Source organism: Apodemus sylvaticus, chromosome 2 (genome assembly GCF_947179515.1).
Source record: "Apodemus sylvaticus chromosome 2, mApoSyl1.1, whole genome shotgun sequence".
NCBI lineage: Eukaryota > Metazoa > Chordata > Mammalia > Rodentia > Muridae > Apodemus > Apodemus sylvaticus.
Genome location: NC_067473.1, coordinates 119,240,612 through 119,254,004, shown reverse-complemented (window position 1 = coordinate 119,254,004; position 13,393 = coordinate 119,240,612). Strand labels below are relative to the sequence as shown.

The 13,393-nt window shown below is 56.0% G+C and overlaps 1 protein-coding gene across 2 annotated transcripts; it reads right to left on the bottom strand.

Annotated features, from left to right (window-relative positions):
- Window positions 1-935: 935 nt before the first annotated feature.
- On the bottom strand, window positions 936-11,202 carry Tpra1 (transmembrane protein adipocyte associated 1). Of its 2 annotated transcripts, XM_052174294.1 has the most exons (12): window positions 10,964-11,202; window positions 7,146-7,279; window positions 5,167-5,298; window positions 4,925-5,057; window positions 3,745-3,831; window positions 3,541-3,613; window positions 3,361-3,440; window positions 2,869-2,979; window positions 2,729-2,789; window positions 2,498-2,600; window positions 2,283-2,363; window positions 936-1,496 (listed from the first exon to the last, which is right to left on the bottom strand). In XM_052174294.1, exons 3-12 carry the CDS (start codon window positions 5,280-5,282, stop codon window positions 1,232-1,234), a joined length of 1,110 nt encoding a protein of 369 aa, XP_052030254.1. In that variant the 5' UTR covers window positions 5,283-5,298; window positions 7,146-7,279; window positions 10,964-11,202; the 3' UTR covers window positions 936-1,231. The 2 variants fall into 2 exon arrangements, with proteins under 2 accessions (XP_052030254.1, XP_052030255.1); XM_052174295.1 differs by lacking the exons at window positions 4,925-5,057; window positions 5,167-5,298.
- Window positions 11,203-13,393: the final 2,191 nt, after the last annotated feature.

The window sequence follows — 13,393 nt, the reverse complement described above, 5'->3', positions numbered from 1 at the left end:
TCTGGGGCAGGCAGATACCCAGCTGAGCTGTGACCGCCTTTGGCTCTGACCACTCGGCTTGACTATAACCTTAGCAGACCTTCCGCTTAGATGTCACCAACCACACTGAGTCCCTTTCTATACCACACCTTACGGAGCACCCGACAGTTCCAGCCTTTTTTGATTTTATTTCTATGTGCATGGGTGTTTTGTCTGCAAGGAGTCTGTATAACACATATGTGTCTGGTGTCTGACAGAATAGGGCAGATCCCCTGGCATGGGAATTAGAGATGATTTTAAGTCACCGCATAGGTGCTGGGGATCAAATTCAGGTCCTCTGCATGAGGAGCAACCAGTGCTCTTAACTGATAAACCAGTGCTCCAGCCCGCTCCAGCAACCAGGGCCCCTAACCACTGAGCCACCGCTCCAGCCCGCTCCAGCAACCAGGGCCCCCAACCACTGAGCCACCGCTCCAGCCCGCTCCAGCAACCAGGGCCCCCAACCACTGAGCCGCCGCTCCAGCCCACTCCCAGCACTTTCTCCCACGGTTCCTGTCAGCTACCACTGTGCTCTCTCTCGGTCAGCATCCCTGCAGTGTCCGGCACTGGGCCAGAGACTTGGAATGAGTTTCTCTGGCAGGCAAGTGGTAGCACACAGGGTCCGATGGGTCCCTTTGCCTGTACTTTACAGATGACATAACTGGAGAGGGGTGGCCTGAGATGACAGCTTAAGGAACTGAGGCGGTAGGGACCACAGCTCCACTACACTGTACCAAACATGGCAGGGAGACCTTGTCTCCACAGAACTCCCTTCCTTCCACATCAGTCTCCTCCCCTCCAACCAGTGACCTGTCCCTCACCCTGTCCTGGCAGCCAGTTCTGGGGTCACCCCTTTTTTGAGGGCCACCCTACCACTTGTATGGCCCTGCTGCTGAGAAGCATCGGCCCACATCTACTACTCTTTATGCTTTTATTAAAAAATAGATCAAGAAAATATATACACTGCAGCCTCGAGGCCAAGAGGCTGAGCTGTGAAGGGCAGGAGCTGGGCAGGCAGGACCCCAGCAGGAATGCAGCCTGGGAAGGTGCAGTCCCAAATTAGAGCACAGAGGCAAAGGGGACCTGGGGTGAAGAACAGGAGAGCTGGGGCGCAGGTATGCCTGCCCAGGGGTTCCACACGAGTTCCCAACTGCACCCCGCTCCACCGGGAGCCCCTCTGTCTTCACAGGCCTCTCCATGCTGAGGTGCCCACTCAGGCATTGATGGCTTTCCAGCGTTCGCTGTCTGTGCTGTTGATGCTGCCTGTGTGGCAGGGCATGGAGGCAATGTCATCTAAGTAGGCCACCCCGGCAGAGTCAAACTGTGTGCTGGAGTAGTTGGCCGCCGAGGCCCCCACAGGGCCTGCAGACTCTACGCCCTCGCGCCGGGCCACGGCGTAGGGTTGCGGCAGGTGCATGTCTGGCTCTTCAGCCTCGTCCACTTGGCATTTGTAAGAGAAAAGGATCTTGGGCTCTGAGCTGGTGAGAGAGCAGAGAAGTCACTGCTGTCAGGAGGAGCAGAGCCAGAAGCCTAGCTGAGGAGCCTGGGTCCCTGAAGGAACCCTTGAGCTCACCAAGATCTGCTTTGAAGCTGGTCCCACCCACCCACTCCTGAGAGCTGGGGCGAGAGTTTCTATACCTCAGCACCGATAGGCCGGTCTCCCTTAGGGGAGATGATACTTAAACCCTAGCCTTCACCAACCCTGGCCAAGTGCGTCCCCATGCCTGCAGCATATGACTACCGTTACTCCTGAACCTGCTCACTGTCTTCAGGATAGCTAGAAGAGGTTCAACAGAGCCACAGCCTGTGCAGACGGGAGCAGGCAACAGCCTACTACAGCCTCGCCCAGGCTTCCCCTGAGAGACCCAGTGCTGACAGGACAGCAAATCCCTGCCTGCACCCCACCAAATCACACTGCAGCCTGTCCTTGTCCCTGCAGCCTAGCCCCACCTGCACCCATGCACCGGCTCACTGTGGTCCCCCAGGGTCCCTCCAGGTGCCTGCTCCCCAAGCACACTCACGTCCGCTCTGCTCCCCTGCTGTCTGCACAGCAGCTCACAGGAGGTGCTTGCTGGCACACTGGGCAAGGGAACAGCACTGTTCAACTGCAGCCCTGTCTCTGGGGTGTGCACACGCAGACAGCATCTACACAGACGCACTCACGTGCCGCTCCGTGCCCTCTGCACACCCACCTCCGCTGCCATGCACACACAGTAGGTGCAGGTCCAGCCACATTAGCGTGCAGAGGTCTGGCCATCACTCACCCAAAGAAGCCGCGGAGGAAGGCCACATAGATGAGCGGTGCAAAGAAGCTGAAGTACAGGAAGGTCGTGGCATCCACACAGCTGTGGGAGGGAGCAGGTCAGCGTGGCCAGGGCCTGTGCTCCATGCCCTGCCCAAGGGAATGCGGACCCCTCTGCCGCAGAGGTGGCCACTGTGCCCCATACCCACCCCACCCCCATGGTGGGCACCCTCTTACCACAGCCCCTCAATGATGTTAGCGCAGAGCAGAGCACTCCCCAAACCCTGCAGCAGGTTGAGTGTGGCCAGGATGCCTGCATACACGTAGAAACTCCTCCGCGCTGGGGGGCAAGGGTCATGAGTTCTGAACCACCCTACCCTCAGGCCTGGGTATAAACCTTGGGGTTCTGCCCCTTCCCAGGGTTCCCCAGCTACAGGCCCTCATGCCCCCGCCCCAGAAGGTACTCACAGGGCAGGGATACGCGCTCCTTCAGCGGGGTCTTGGGGAGAATTACCACCAGTGAGTAGACCTGCAGAGACAGGGGTGACAGGGAGGCCGGGCCGGGCCGGGCCACTTCACCTGCCCCCAGGGAGCACGCCAGACCTCACCAGGAAGAAGAAGCAAGAGCTGACGAGCCAGAACTGGCGGCCGCCATGGCCATAGATGTTGAAATCCTCAGCTGAAAGATGGGAGTCGGGGTACAGGATCTCCAGGGTCCCCTGCAGGAGGGGAGGCAGTCACCTCAGTCCCACCACTGAAGCCTCTCTTGGCTTTCCCTTGCAGAGCTCCGGGCTCTCCAGCACGCCAGGCCCTACCCCTGCCTATGCCTTGGCCATGCCCTCCGACCTACCTCAGGGGCAGTTCAGACCCTGTGGACAAAGCCTAAGGGCAGCCCTATCCAGCCTTAAAACAACAACAAAACCCCACAGCACACACTCTCAGGGTGCCTGAACAGGCACTAGCTCCCACACATTTCTTAGCCTTCTCAAGGTTCACCTACAGTCTGTGTCCAGGGAAAGATGGCCCTGCTCGTCCATGTGCCTCCTTGGGAACACTCATAGTTTAGAAACATGACCCTTGACCCTACCCCCACCACATACCTGGGTGACTGAGTAGGCCAGAGACAGTACTGTGGTGATGGCCAGCACCCGCTTGATACTGGACTTGCTCTCTAGGTGACCTGTAAGGTACAGGGGTGACTCAGCTCCTCCTTCTAGGGGCCATCTCTGGGTAACTGCAAGAAGGGTAGGGAGAGTGGGCCCAGGTCCAAAGACACGTACCAAAGGCAAGGCCCAGGATGATCACACTCAGTTCAATGGCCAGCAGGAAGAAGCGGGTGATCTCCCACAGGATCTGGGGCACAGAGAGGCATGGGGTCAACTGAGGGTGGCCTCCTCCCAGCTAGACCTCCCTGAGGCTCGCCCACAGGATGAGGATGCAGAGGGCACATCGCAGCCTCCACTGGACTGGCTGCCACCATTCACCTTGTCAGCAACTGTCGCAGCATCAGAGGCGCTGACCGTCATAGAAACCACAGCTCTGGCAATGCCTACAAGGGCTACCACAAACACCTGCAGGGCGAGAGGAGGGCGGAGCGGTGTCAGGACCAACAAGGCTTCTCTCCTGCAGGGTCCACTGAGTGTGGGGGGTTTTAATAGACAAGGAATGGGACGGAGAAGGAACAATACATGGTCAGGCACGGGCCATTCCACTGCCGCCCACCCAGGGCCCTGATGGACACCCGTGGTTAGAGCCAGGCAGCTGGGGGTCTGGCCTCTCCCTCCTGCTTCCCTGCTCTATCACTTAGGCAAGTGATGGAGGAAAGCCAGCCTCTGGCCACTGCCACCGCCTCAGAGGACACGAGCCTCACCAGCCTGCTAGTGCCTTGAGGCTACGCCCACAGCCCCAGTGCTCCCCAGGTCATGTCTCCCTGCATGCCCACCAACCATTAGTGAGAAGCTCAGAGCTTCAGCACAGAGGGGACCAGGGAGTCACTCAGCTCTGGGACTGACATCTGAGAGTCTCAGTGTGGGTATACTCCCGTCACGCTCCTCTCCTGACAGAAAAAAAGAGCCCTGCACCCTGGAATGGTCACCCTCAGAGCCTGTGCCTCGGTATCCTAAAAGCAGAATACACAGGGCCCACCGAAGGCTGAGACAACAGGCCCTCCTCTCAGGTAAGCCTGCTACAAGGACATTACCCAAGTGGAGGAATGGCAGACTAGATGTAGCTGTGCACATTTTTCTTCACCCAGCGTCCATTCCACCCCTGTAGGGCCAGCTCCCCAGTTTCCCATAGGAATCGCCTGCCTCCCTCAGTCAGCATGGTCTACCAACTGCCCCCACCTTCCCTTGCCTTGCTGGCCTGTTACTGGCCCAGTACGAATGTATGAATGTGGACTCCTAGGTGGGTCAACCCAAGGACAGGCTAGGTCTCCCCCAGCAGCCAGGACAGAGGGGCTCCCCGGTGCAGCTGGGAAAGCCAGGTGAGTGCCGTCTGTCCTTGGCATCATCTCTCTAGGGAGGACCCAGTGCAGCAGGAGCAAGAGGGGGAGCCTGGGTCCAGCGGAACGCAAGGCATGCTCGTTACGGAAACAGTTTGTTCATTCCCCTCCCGTGCTTAAAGCAGAGATGGGCTTTTTGTCACTGAAGGGAGGAAACTCACCAAGATGTAGAAGGTGATAAAAATGGGGCTGGAGGTGACACGGATCTTGGCCCGAGCTAAGGGAAGCTTCCAGAGCAGGAAGGTGAAGAAGAGCACATTGGGGACGAGCAGCAGGAGGTCCCAGTACCGGACCCTGCGGGGCACAGAAGCTGGCTCACTGGTGAGCTAGGGACACCGTTCCCAGCCCAGAGCACCCTGAGAGCCCACCCACAGCCCTCCCTCAGCGGGGCCAGGAACCCCACCTGGAGGAGCCGATGTCCTCGTACAGCAGCAGCAGGCACTGGTGCGGCTCACTGATATTGGATGCTGGGGGCGGTGGCCACGCTGTGCTTCCATTGGCCTCCTGCAGGCTGGCCATTCCACGGGCAGTGGCCCTGAAGACAAGCCCCTGTGGTTAGGGCACAGGGCCCTGGCCCTCCTCCCTCGGTCTAAGGCTACCAGGAAAACCAAAATGGCAGTGCAGAGTGCAGGCCGTACTAGGGACTTGCTGAGCAGGAGGCTGGGAGAAGGCTGAGGGGGCTCTTAGCTCCATATAGAGCCTGCCCCCTCCTCTCAGGCTCTGCCTTAGCCTCTGGCCCTGACAGCCACACAAGCCACCCCCAGTGACTGAGCATCATGTGACAGAGAGCAATGCTGGGCACCATCCATATTGTCTCAGGAGAGACAATGACACCACCTTCCAGTCTCCTGAGATGAAGGTGCTCGAGCACGGTCCCCACCCTGCTCCTGCTGCTTGGCCTCCTGGTGCTTCAGTGTGCCCTCTGCAGTGGCACTGGGACCAGTATTCTCTTGGTGAGGCCATGGTGATGTAGAATGTCCCATCAGGACTGTGTTGGGAAGGCTGAGTGATACAGCACCTAATCCCACCTTGCAAAACCCACAGCCACTAGGTCCTCAAAGGAGCCCAGGACCCTCTCTGCTGCACTGGAAAAGCCGCGGCAGGCGGAGGGGACATCTGAGGTCTCTAGGTACAAAGAGGGCCAAGGGGTCAGCTGAGAGGGCCAGGTTCCCCAGAGAGGCTGGAGGCCAGAGTCGCCCAGAGGCCAGTGTCTTTGCAGCAATCTGGGAGGAAAGGCTGACATTCAGCCTGGAGGAACAGAGAGCTCATGATCTGAGGTCCCGGGAATGCCTCGGAAGGAGGGGACTAATAGTGGCCAGAAAACCCTTGGCAAGGAATCCTGGTGAAAGGACTGTGTAGGGATGGTAGTGGGGCCTCCTGCAGGACAAGCTGAGCCTGAAGACTCATGGCTGACAGTATTAGGTCAGTGATCTGAAGGGAATGATTTCTATCCAAAACAGCCAGCAACCAGGCAAGGATTGTACACGAGTGAAGCAGTGTTAGCCCTTGACCACAAGAGGGCGTAGAAAGAATGAGCCCGAATGGTTGCAAAAGGAACGGGCCTCCCAAATGCGATGTGGGTGGATTCAGACTCAATAGAGCCATACACGTGACCAATACAGAAACAGGCTGGGATGGACTCTGCAGACATGGTGGCACACCGCGTCCCAGACACTCCACCTAGACGAGGGCGCTCGAGCTTGTACACTCCAGGAATGCTTCGGAAATCTTTTCAGAGGAAAAGGTCGTGGCTTGATGACCTGTCTGTGGCACAAGCAGCAAGGAGCTTGGTGTCCCCTGTTCAGCGTTAGCGGTAACACAGAAGGAGCATTGTGGGTTCACTAACTCCAAGCAGCAGGAGGAAGAGGCAGGGCTTGGGGGGACTCAGGGACATTCTGGGTTTGCCAGAGACCTTACACTTTAGTGCTGTCCCTCCTGAAAGGGACAGGAACCTCTAAGCAGGCAGCCAAGACCCTGCCCCCAGCCTTCTCTGATTTGTCACACCTCCAGCTTTCTGATGGGGAGGAGCAAGGAGGGAAGTGTGTACTTGGTTCCCACAGGGGCATCTCCACTTTTTCCCAGTCCTGACAGTGACAAAGGTGAGTGGGGCAACCCTCCCTCACTCATGCACCCTCTGCTGGCCCAGCAGATCTGACTGATCAAGGGGTTAGTATAAGCAGCAACCCGCTGTGCTGCTCAGGTGTGGGAGGGACAGGGCAGGCAGGGCCTACCCTCCTGAGGTCTTCCTCCCAAGGATGGGGCTGGGGGTGGGAGGAGACACAAACCTTTGTACTTAAAAAGCAAAGCTCTGCTAGGGCCAGTGGAGTGGTTCACTATGACGGGAACACAGCACAGACAAGTCTCCGGGACCCATAGTCTTACCAGCAGAACCCTGGATATCAGTCTGCTTTCTCCAGGTTCCCCTGAAGGAGGGACTGGCCACGCGGACAGCAGCAGAGTGCGACTCGCCAGTTTCAGATCGTGTCCTTCTTCCTTCCTGTTAGCTGGAATATGGGCTGATGGTAGGAACAAGAGCAGCCATGTTAGACCCTGAGAGAGAAGCAGGTCTCTCCACGCATGCCCAAGGCTGCTTCTACAGACACACAAGCCAGTGCGGCCTTCTATCTAGTTATCACGGCCTTGCTTCACAGTTAAGGCTGAGTTCCAGGAAACGTAGGAAGGTTGATCTGGGTTGGTGTTCTGTCAAGAGAACACATGACTGAGGAGTCAGCCTTGGAAAACTCTGGGTAAAGAACATTCCTTAGAGAGAACAGCAAATACAAAAGCTCTGAGGTAGAAACAGACTTGTCCAAAGACAGAAAAGAATAGACCAGGGTAGCTGGAAAGATCGACGCAGTTGGTAAGGCTAGTCAGATGGGTCACCTCTAACAGGATTTCACTCTCAGTACTGAAAAGGCTCTTTCCAAAGAGATGACAAGACCCCTATCATGTGGGTGGGGTCCCTGAGGCCAGTGCAGAGAATGGACAGGCCTAGGTAAGACAGGAAGGAGACACAGCAGCGGGTCAGAGAAGGTGGGACAGGGTCAGGCAGCCAGAAGGCCCACTTTCCCTCAGCGCTCAGCACTTCTGCTCTGTCCACACCACCACAGGCTTAGATGCGATTAACTCCATACAGCACAAATGTCAGGAAATGACAGCATATCCAAACCTGGCCAACCAGGAAGTTGCGGTGCCCTGGCCAGTGAGAAGCTACTCTGCTGATATCAGCAGGCCAGTGTGACTCTGGGCTGGGGCCCTGGAGAGAAAGTTCACAAAGAGGGCGGGGGGGAGCCACAAGGTGGAATTCAGAGAGAAACACTGAACTCCTAGTAACCCCTGGATTCTGCCACACATGATATTCATCCTTCCCAATCATAAGACCAGGTCCCCTTCACTACCAGGGTGTTTGAGTCTGACCTCTCAATTTTCCAAATATATTAGATGTGTACTTATTTTGCATTGCTGGACACTAGACCTGTGCTAGGCCAGCACTGGACACTGACCTATATCCCAGTCCTCCTTTTGAGACAGGGGCTCCCTCTGCTGCCCATGTTGCCAGTCTTGAACCTGTGATTCTCCTGTCCCGGCCTCCTAATAGCTGGAGTGACAACAGGCTTGTGTCCCCAGGCCTGGTTCCCATCTCCTGTAGGTTATGGAATTGGCAAGCCAGTCTAGGATGGCATTCCTGGCCAGCCTCCCACTTGCTGTGACCTTTGATGAGTCACTTCCCTTCTGGGAGTCACAGGGACATTCACAGCTACCTAGCAAGGTTGCTATGACAGTCAAAAAAAAAAAAAAAAGGCTGTGAAAATGTCTACCAAAGGGCTGGAGAGATGGCTCAGGGGTTAAAAGCACTGACTGCTCTTCCAGAGGTGCTGAGTTCAATTCCCAGCAACCACATGGTGACTCACAGCCATCTGTAATGGGATCTGATGCCCTCTTTTGACATGCAGATGCACATGCAGACAGAATACTGATATACAAGAAAGAAAGAACGAAAGAAATAAAGAAAAAGAAAGGAAGAAAGGAAGGAGGGAGGGAGGAAAGGAAGGAAGGAAGGAAGGAAGGAAGGGGAAAGGAAGGAAGGGGGAAGGGAAAGGAAGGAGGGAGGGAGGAAAGGAAGGAAGGAAGGAAGGAAGGAAGGAAGGAAGGAAGGATGGATGGATGGAAGGAAATGTCTACAGAAGCCACACAGGCACCAGGCTGAGGAAATGAACACAGGGTGAGGATAGAGGTCTGTCCATGGACTTGGGTAGGAAAGGGGGACCAGAGGTGTGAGCTGCCACCTGTGACACTCCTCTGTAGGATTGGGAACCCATCCCTAGTAGTCACAATGTTCACAGGTGTGACCACCTGCTACCCATAGGTCAGGGGTCCCCTCCAGAGCCAGACATCCTGGCCAGTTCTACATCCAGCAGTAGCTCAAGGTACTCCTTTCCACCTGAGCAAGCGGACAAACTCCCGATCTGAAATATTCCTGCTGCAGCAGTATTGGGGCTGCTGGAGTGAGGCAGTCAAGCACACTGTACTACCCAGGACTGTGCTCCTGGAATAACTGAAGTATTGACCACAAACACAACAGGACACTCTTCCAATGCACAGACTCTATGTCCTGTGCTTCCTCCCTAGGAACACTGGACAAGCACCATCAGGGTCCCGATCAAAGGAAGAGCAGGCATGGCCCAGGGGACCCACCGACCCCATCCTCTAGCCTAGGGCCCAGGGCTTCTCCGACAGATCTTCTGGCGTGGGCACGTGCAGTGATAGAGAAGTGAAAGGAGCTGGTCCACCAGGAAAAAGAGGAAGAAGAGGGCAGACTGGGACAAAGAAGGGAGGGCTGCGACATCGTGAAGGAGGAGCAGAGCATCACGGGGAGCCCAGGTCTCTGGGGACCAGGGAACTGAGGCAAGGTTTCTCCTACCCTAACCTGAAAGGGCTGCTCTGACCTCAAAGCATTCTCCAGAGGCCAGGCTCCTGCCCACGACTCAAGCCTCGCTGTCCTCCCACCCTCTGTGGCTAGCTTGCTGGGCCTCGGTGGGACCTATTCTGACACCCCAGACACCTCCCCCAAGGGTCTTCCCTCCCTGCCCTGGGAGAGGTTGAGAGAGCTTGTCTTTCCCATCTGTGCAAGCCTTCTGAGCTCTTATGTGAATCCCTACCCAGTAGAAGGATAGCAGTGCAAGCAGCCCCCAAAACTTCTCTCCCTTACCTCTCCTAGGCTGCTAAGCCTCTAAATCTGGCTGCAGAGCAGCAGAGGAATCTCTCTGAATCTGTCAGCCTTGGTGATAGAGAAGAGATTCTGTCCTAAGAGGCTTCTGTGGACAGGAAGAAGGGATGGTCCGGGTGACCTGCCCTCTGCCTCCTGACAATCCTTCTTGCCCTTTTTTAGCCACCAACTTATATGTCACCTACCTCAAAGGCCTTTGTGTTTGCTTAGCTTCGCCCAGCTTGAGCTCATCATTCAAATCCTTACCTCCCACTCCAACTGGTCTTTAGCATCTCTAGCCCACCTGGGTGTTGTTCTTTCAATGTTTGTTTTTAAAGATAGGGTCTCATTGGGCCCAAGCTACCCTCCAACTTTGCAAGTAGCCAAGGCAGGTCTTGAACTTCTGATTCCCGCCTCCCCCCCCCCCCCACCTCCACCTCCCGATTCCGGCCACCACCACCCAGTTCTTTGGTGTGCTGTTTATAGAACTAGGACTCCATCAGCAGCAGGTGTATTTACATGCTTTGTGTCTGTCTGTCCTAGGTCTTGTGACCCAACCCTCTAGAACAGATAAGATCTGAGAAAATGCTATGACGCGCACACATTTCCAGCATAATGCAACCGAGCTGAACAAGGATTGGGGGGGGGGGGCTGTACCCCAGACCCCACCAACCCCTCCTCGCTACGGAGCTAAGAGTAGTTGGTTTCCCTTCCTTCCGCAAGGCCAGGAAGGCAGGGGCAGAGAATGGGCTGTCCTTTCCGGCAGCCGCTGAGCTCGGTTGAGCTGCAGCAGGAGCTGCGGGTGTCCAGCTCCATATAGGATCCGGTCCTGACCACTAGGGTCCCCAGAAACTTCTCAAAGGTTGTCTTGCGGCTGTACCCCAAGTGGCACGGGGATAGAAGGAAACGGTAGGGCCGAGCGCCGAAGAAGGAGCAGGGCAGGGCCTCCTCGCTAGCTTGGCGGAGCAGGAGATGAGGACTCGGCAGTGCTTACCTGAGAGCCAGGCTGCGCAGGCCGCGGGACTCCGACCCCTAAGAGGCGGCGAGAACCGGGGAGCGTCGCGCAAGAGCCGCGGCTGAGGTTCTACGTGGGTCGGTCGTAGGTGGCCAGACGCCGCCAGAACGCAAGACTCACGGGACCCGCGGACTTCCCTGGTCCTCCCCCTGGCAGCGGCGACTCGCCGGCGCCTTGGCTAGTGTTTTTCGTCTAAGCAAAACAGTGAAAACAGTCACAACCCCTGTTGGTGCATTCATTCCCCGCCCCTCGGCCTCCAGCAGCCTATGGTAACGGGATCCCACCCACAGGAGTGGAACAGACCAATAAAATTCCTCAGGGGGGCGAGGTGGCCCGCGGAGCTCTTAAAGGGACCTCAGTCGAAGCGAACCAAAGTGTGGATGACAGAAACTTCAAACGGGAGAATTTTTTCTGCACAGCACACCCCTAAAACGTTTTGGGAAGCGCGTCGAGCACGCTCTTCCTTTGCCCCGCATCTTCCGGCGGTCAGCTCCGGTTCTCCGACCGGGTCGCCCTATGTCTTTGAGGGTGGAGCCTAAGGGACCAGCGCTCCATAATAGTGACCTCTGGTCACCTGGACCAGGAAGGAGGAAAGGGAGGGCATCTCTTCCTCGGACGCCGTTTGCTTGCCTTCTTCAAAGGGATCTGGTGTTTACAGGACTCCAGTCCCGGTCTCAGTCACCCTGAAGGCTGGGTGCCATTAATTGCGTTTTGCAGAAGAAACCTGACGTTTCTTGAAGGGATTAAGGCAATGAGTCCAAAGCCATAGGGCTAGGAAGTGGCCACACCAGATCTCTTGCTTAAGCAGGTGCCTTCCTTCCAGAGGGACAGTCTTCCCTGACTGTCCCATTCCCACCCAACTACCCCTCGGGCGCCTCTGTGGTGTGTGACACCCCCAGGGCAGCTTGGAGGCCTCATCCAGGTCATCTCCTGTGCACCTTTGGCCAGCCATAGTAGCTATAGGCCTTGTATATTCAAACTTGTGGCTGCCCTTGGGCCTTTCTCTCTGCATGCATCTTTAGGCCTGGCTTCTCACATTCTCTCTTCGCTGAGAGCTTCCTGGTCTCTCCCTCAAGAGATGGTGTTGGCATGCCTGCCCCTTCTCAGGCATGGGGGGAGCGGGGAAGGGGAGAGGCAGTATGTCTCAGCAACACCTTAAGAGGTGACTCAGTGCTGGCTAAAGGTGTAGGCACCTGTTTATTATAGGATCCCAGGATTGCCCGGCCCTGGGCACAGTAGGACTGGAATGAGCCTGGGCCTCTTTGTGATTGGTATGAGACTTGCCTTCCCTGAGACTTCCAGGTTAGGCCCATTTGTCCATTTTGGTCTTAGCCAGAGAAGCTGGCTGTGCCCGCCTGCCTACAAGGCCAGCAGTTGTGTAACAGCCACAGTGAAAAACACCAAGAGCTCTCAACTTCCTGCCAAGAAAATACAGTGCCCTGCTTAGGAATAATGGCAACAGCAACAACAACAACAACAACAAAACGTGTCTTTGGCCCTCCCTTGACCTCTAGGGGTCAGAAGGGCCACAGGAACTGAACTCATGGCTTCTAAAGGCATCCATGCTCATAAGTGCTAAGCCTTTTCTCCTGCGCTTGTCCCCAAACCCCACTCTCAGTCACAAGAACCTAGGGACTAAGCAAGCAGGGTGTGGTGTGGTGACATGCTTGCAATGCTCTAGAGGCTGAGACAGAAATATTGTCTCAAGTTTGAGGCTAACCAGGGCTCTGTCTCTGAAAAACGATAACAGTATGTTACTCTGCATTTCACACTCTGGGATTTGGGGCTCCGTGTGTAGATGTCTGGGAGATTTTATGACATTTGTTGAGTAATGGACCTCATCAAATGCCTTGTTCCCTCTGGCAGCAGAGGCAGTGGCTCCGCCATGGCCTTGGCCTCTGCACACAGGACAGTGTGGCATCCAGGGAGTTGCATGAATGGGGATCTGTCAGGTAGTGTTCCCAGCTTGCACCCGTGCAGGGTGTGGACAGCTGTGCCAGTCCTGGGAACCTAAAGCATGTTGGGACACTGGGACCCTCCTATGTCAATTTCACTCACTGTTCTGGTCTTTAAAAATTACAAACCACACCTCTTTCTATCCCATTCCAGTAAAGGGATTACCCACCCGCAGGATCCTTCCAGGCCTGTGGAGACTCCACCATTCTCTGCCGTCTGGCAGGGCCCAGGCTACTTGGACTCTTCGAAGACTGTGGCTCTGGTTTGTCTTGCCCATGACACCCTACTAGTGAGGATGGGTAAGCATGAGTGGCAGGCCAGTAATGAGATTCTATAAAGGGAGGAAGGTAAGTCTTTTGAAAAACTGGGGGCTTGTCACATCATTAGGGCTTGTCACACCATTGGAGCTTGCAGGAGACTCAGTCAGCATTTCAAAGAACATATCCTATTATG

Coding starts and splice junctions, on each gene's coding strand:
- Tpra1 (XM_052174294.1), bottom strand. CDS start 5,282: ATGGCCAGCCTGCAGGAGGCCAATGGAAGCACAGCGTGGCCACCGCCC. Junction 5,058..5,166: donor GAGGACATCGGCTCCTCCAG/GTGGGGTTCCTG, acceptor TGTGCCCCGCAG/GGTCCGGTACTGGGACCTCC. Junction 2,364..2,497: donor AACATCATTGAGGGGCTGTG/GTAAGAGGGTGC, acceptor TCCCTCCCACAG/CTGTGTGGATGCCACGACCT.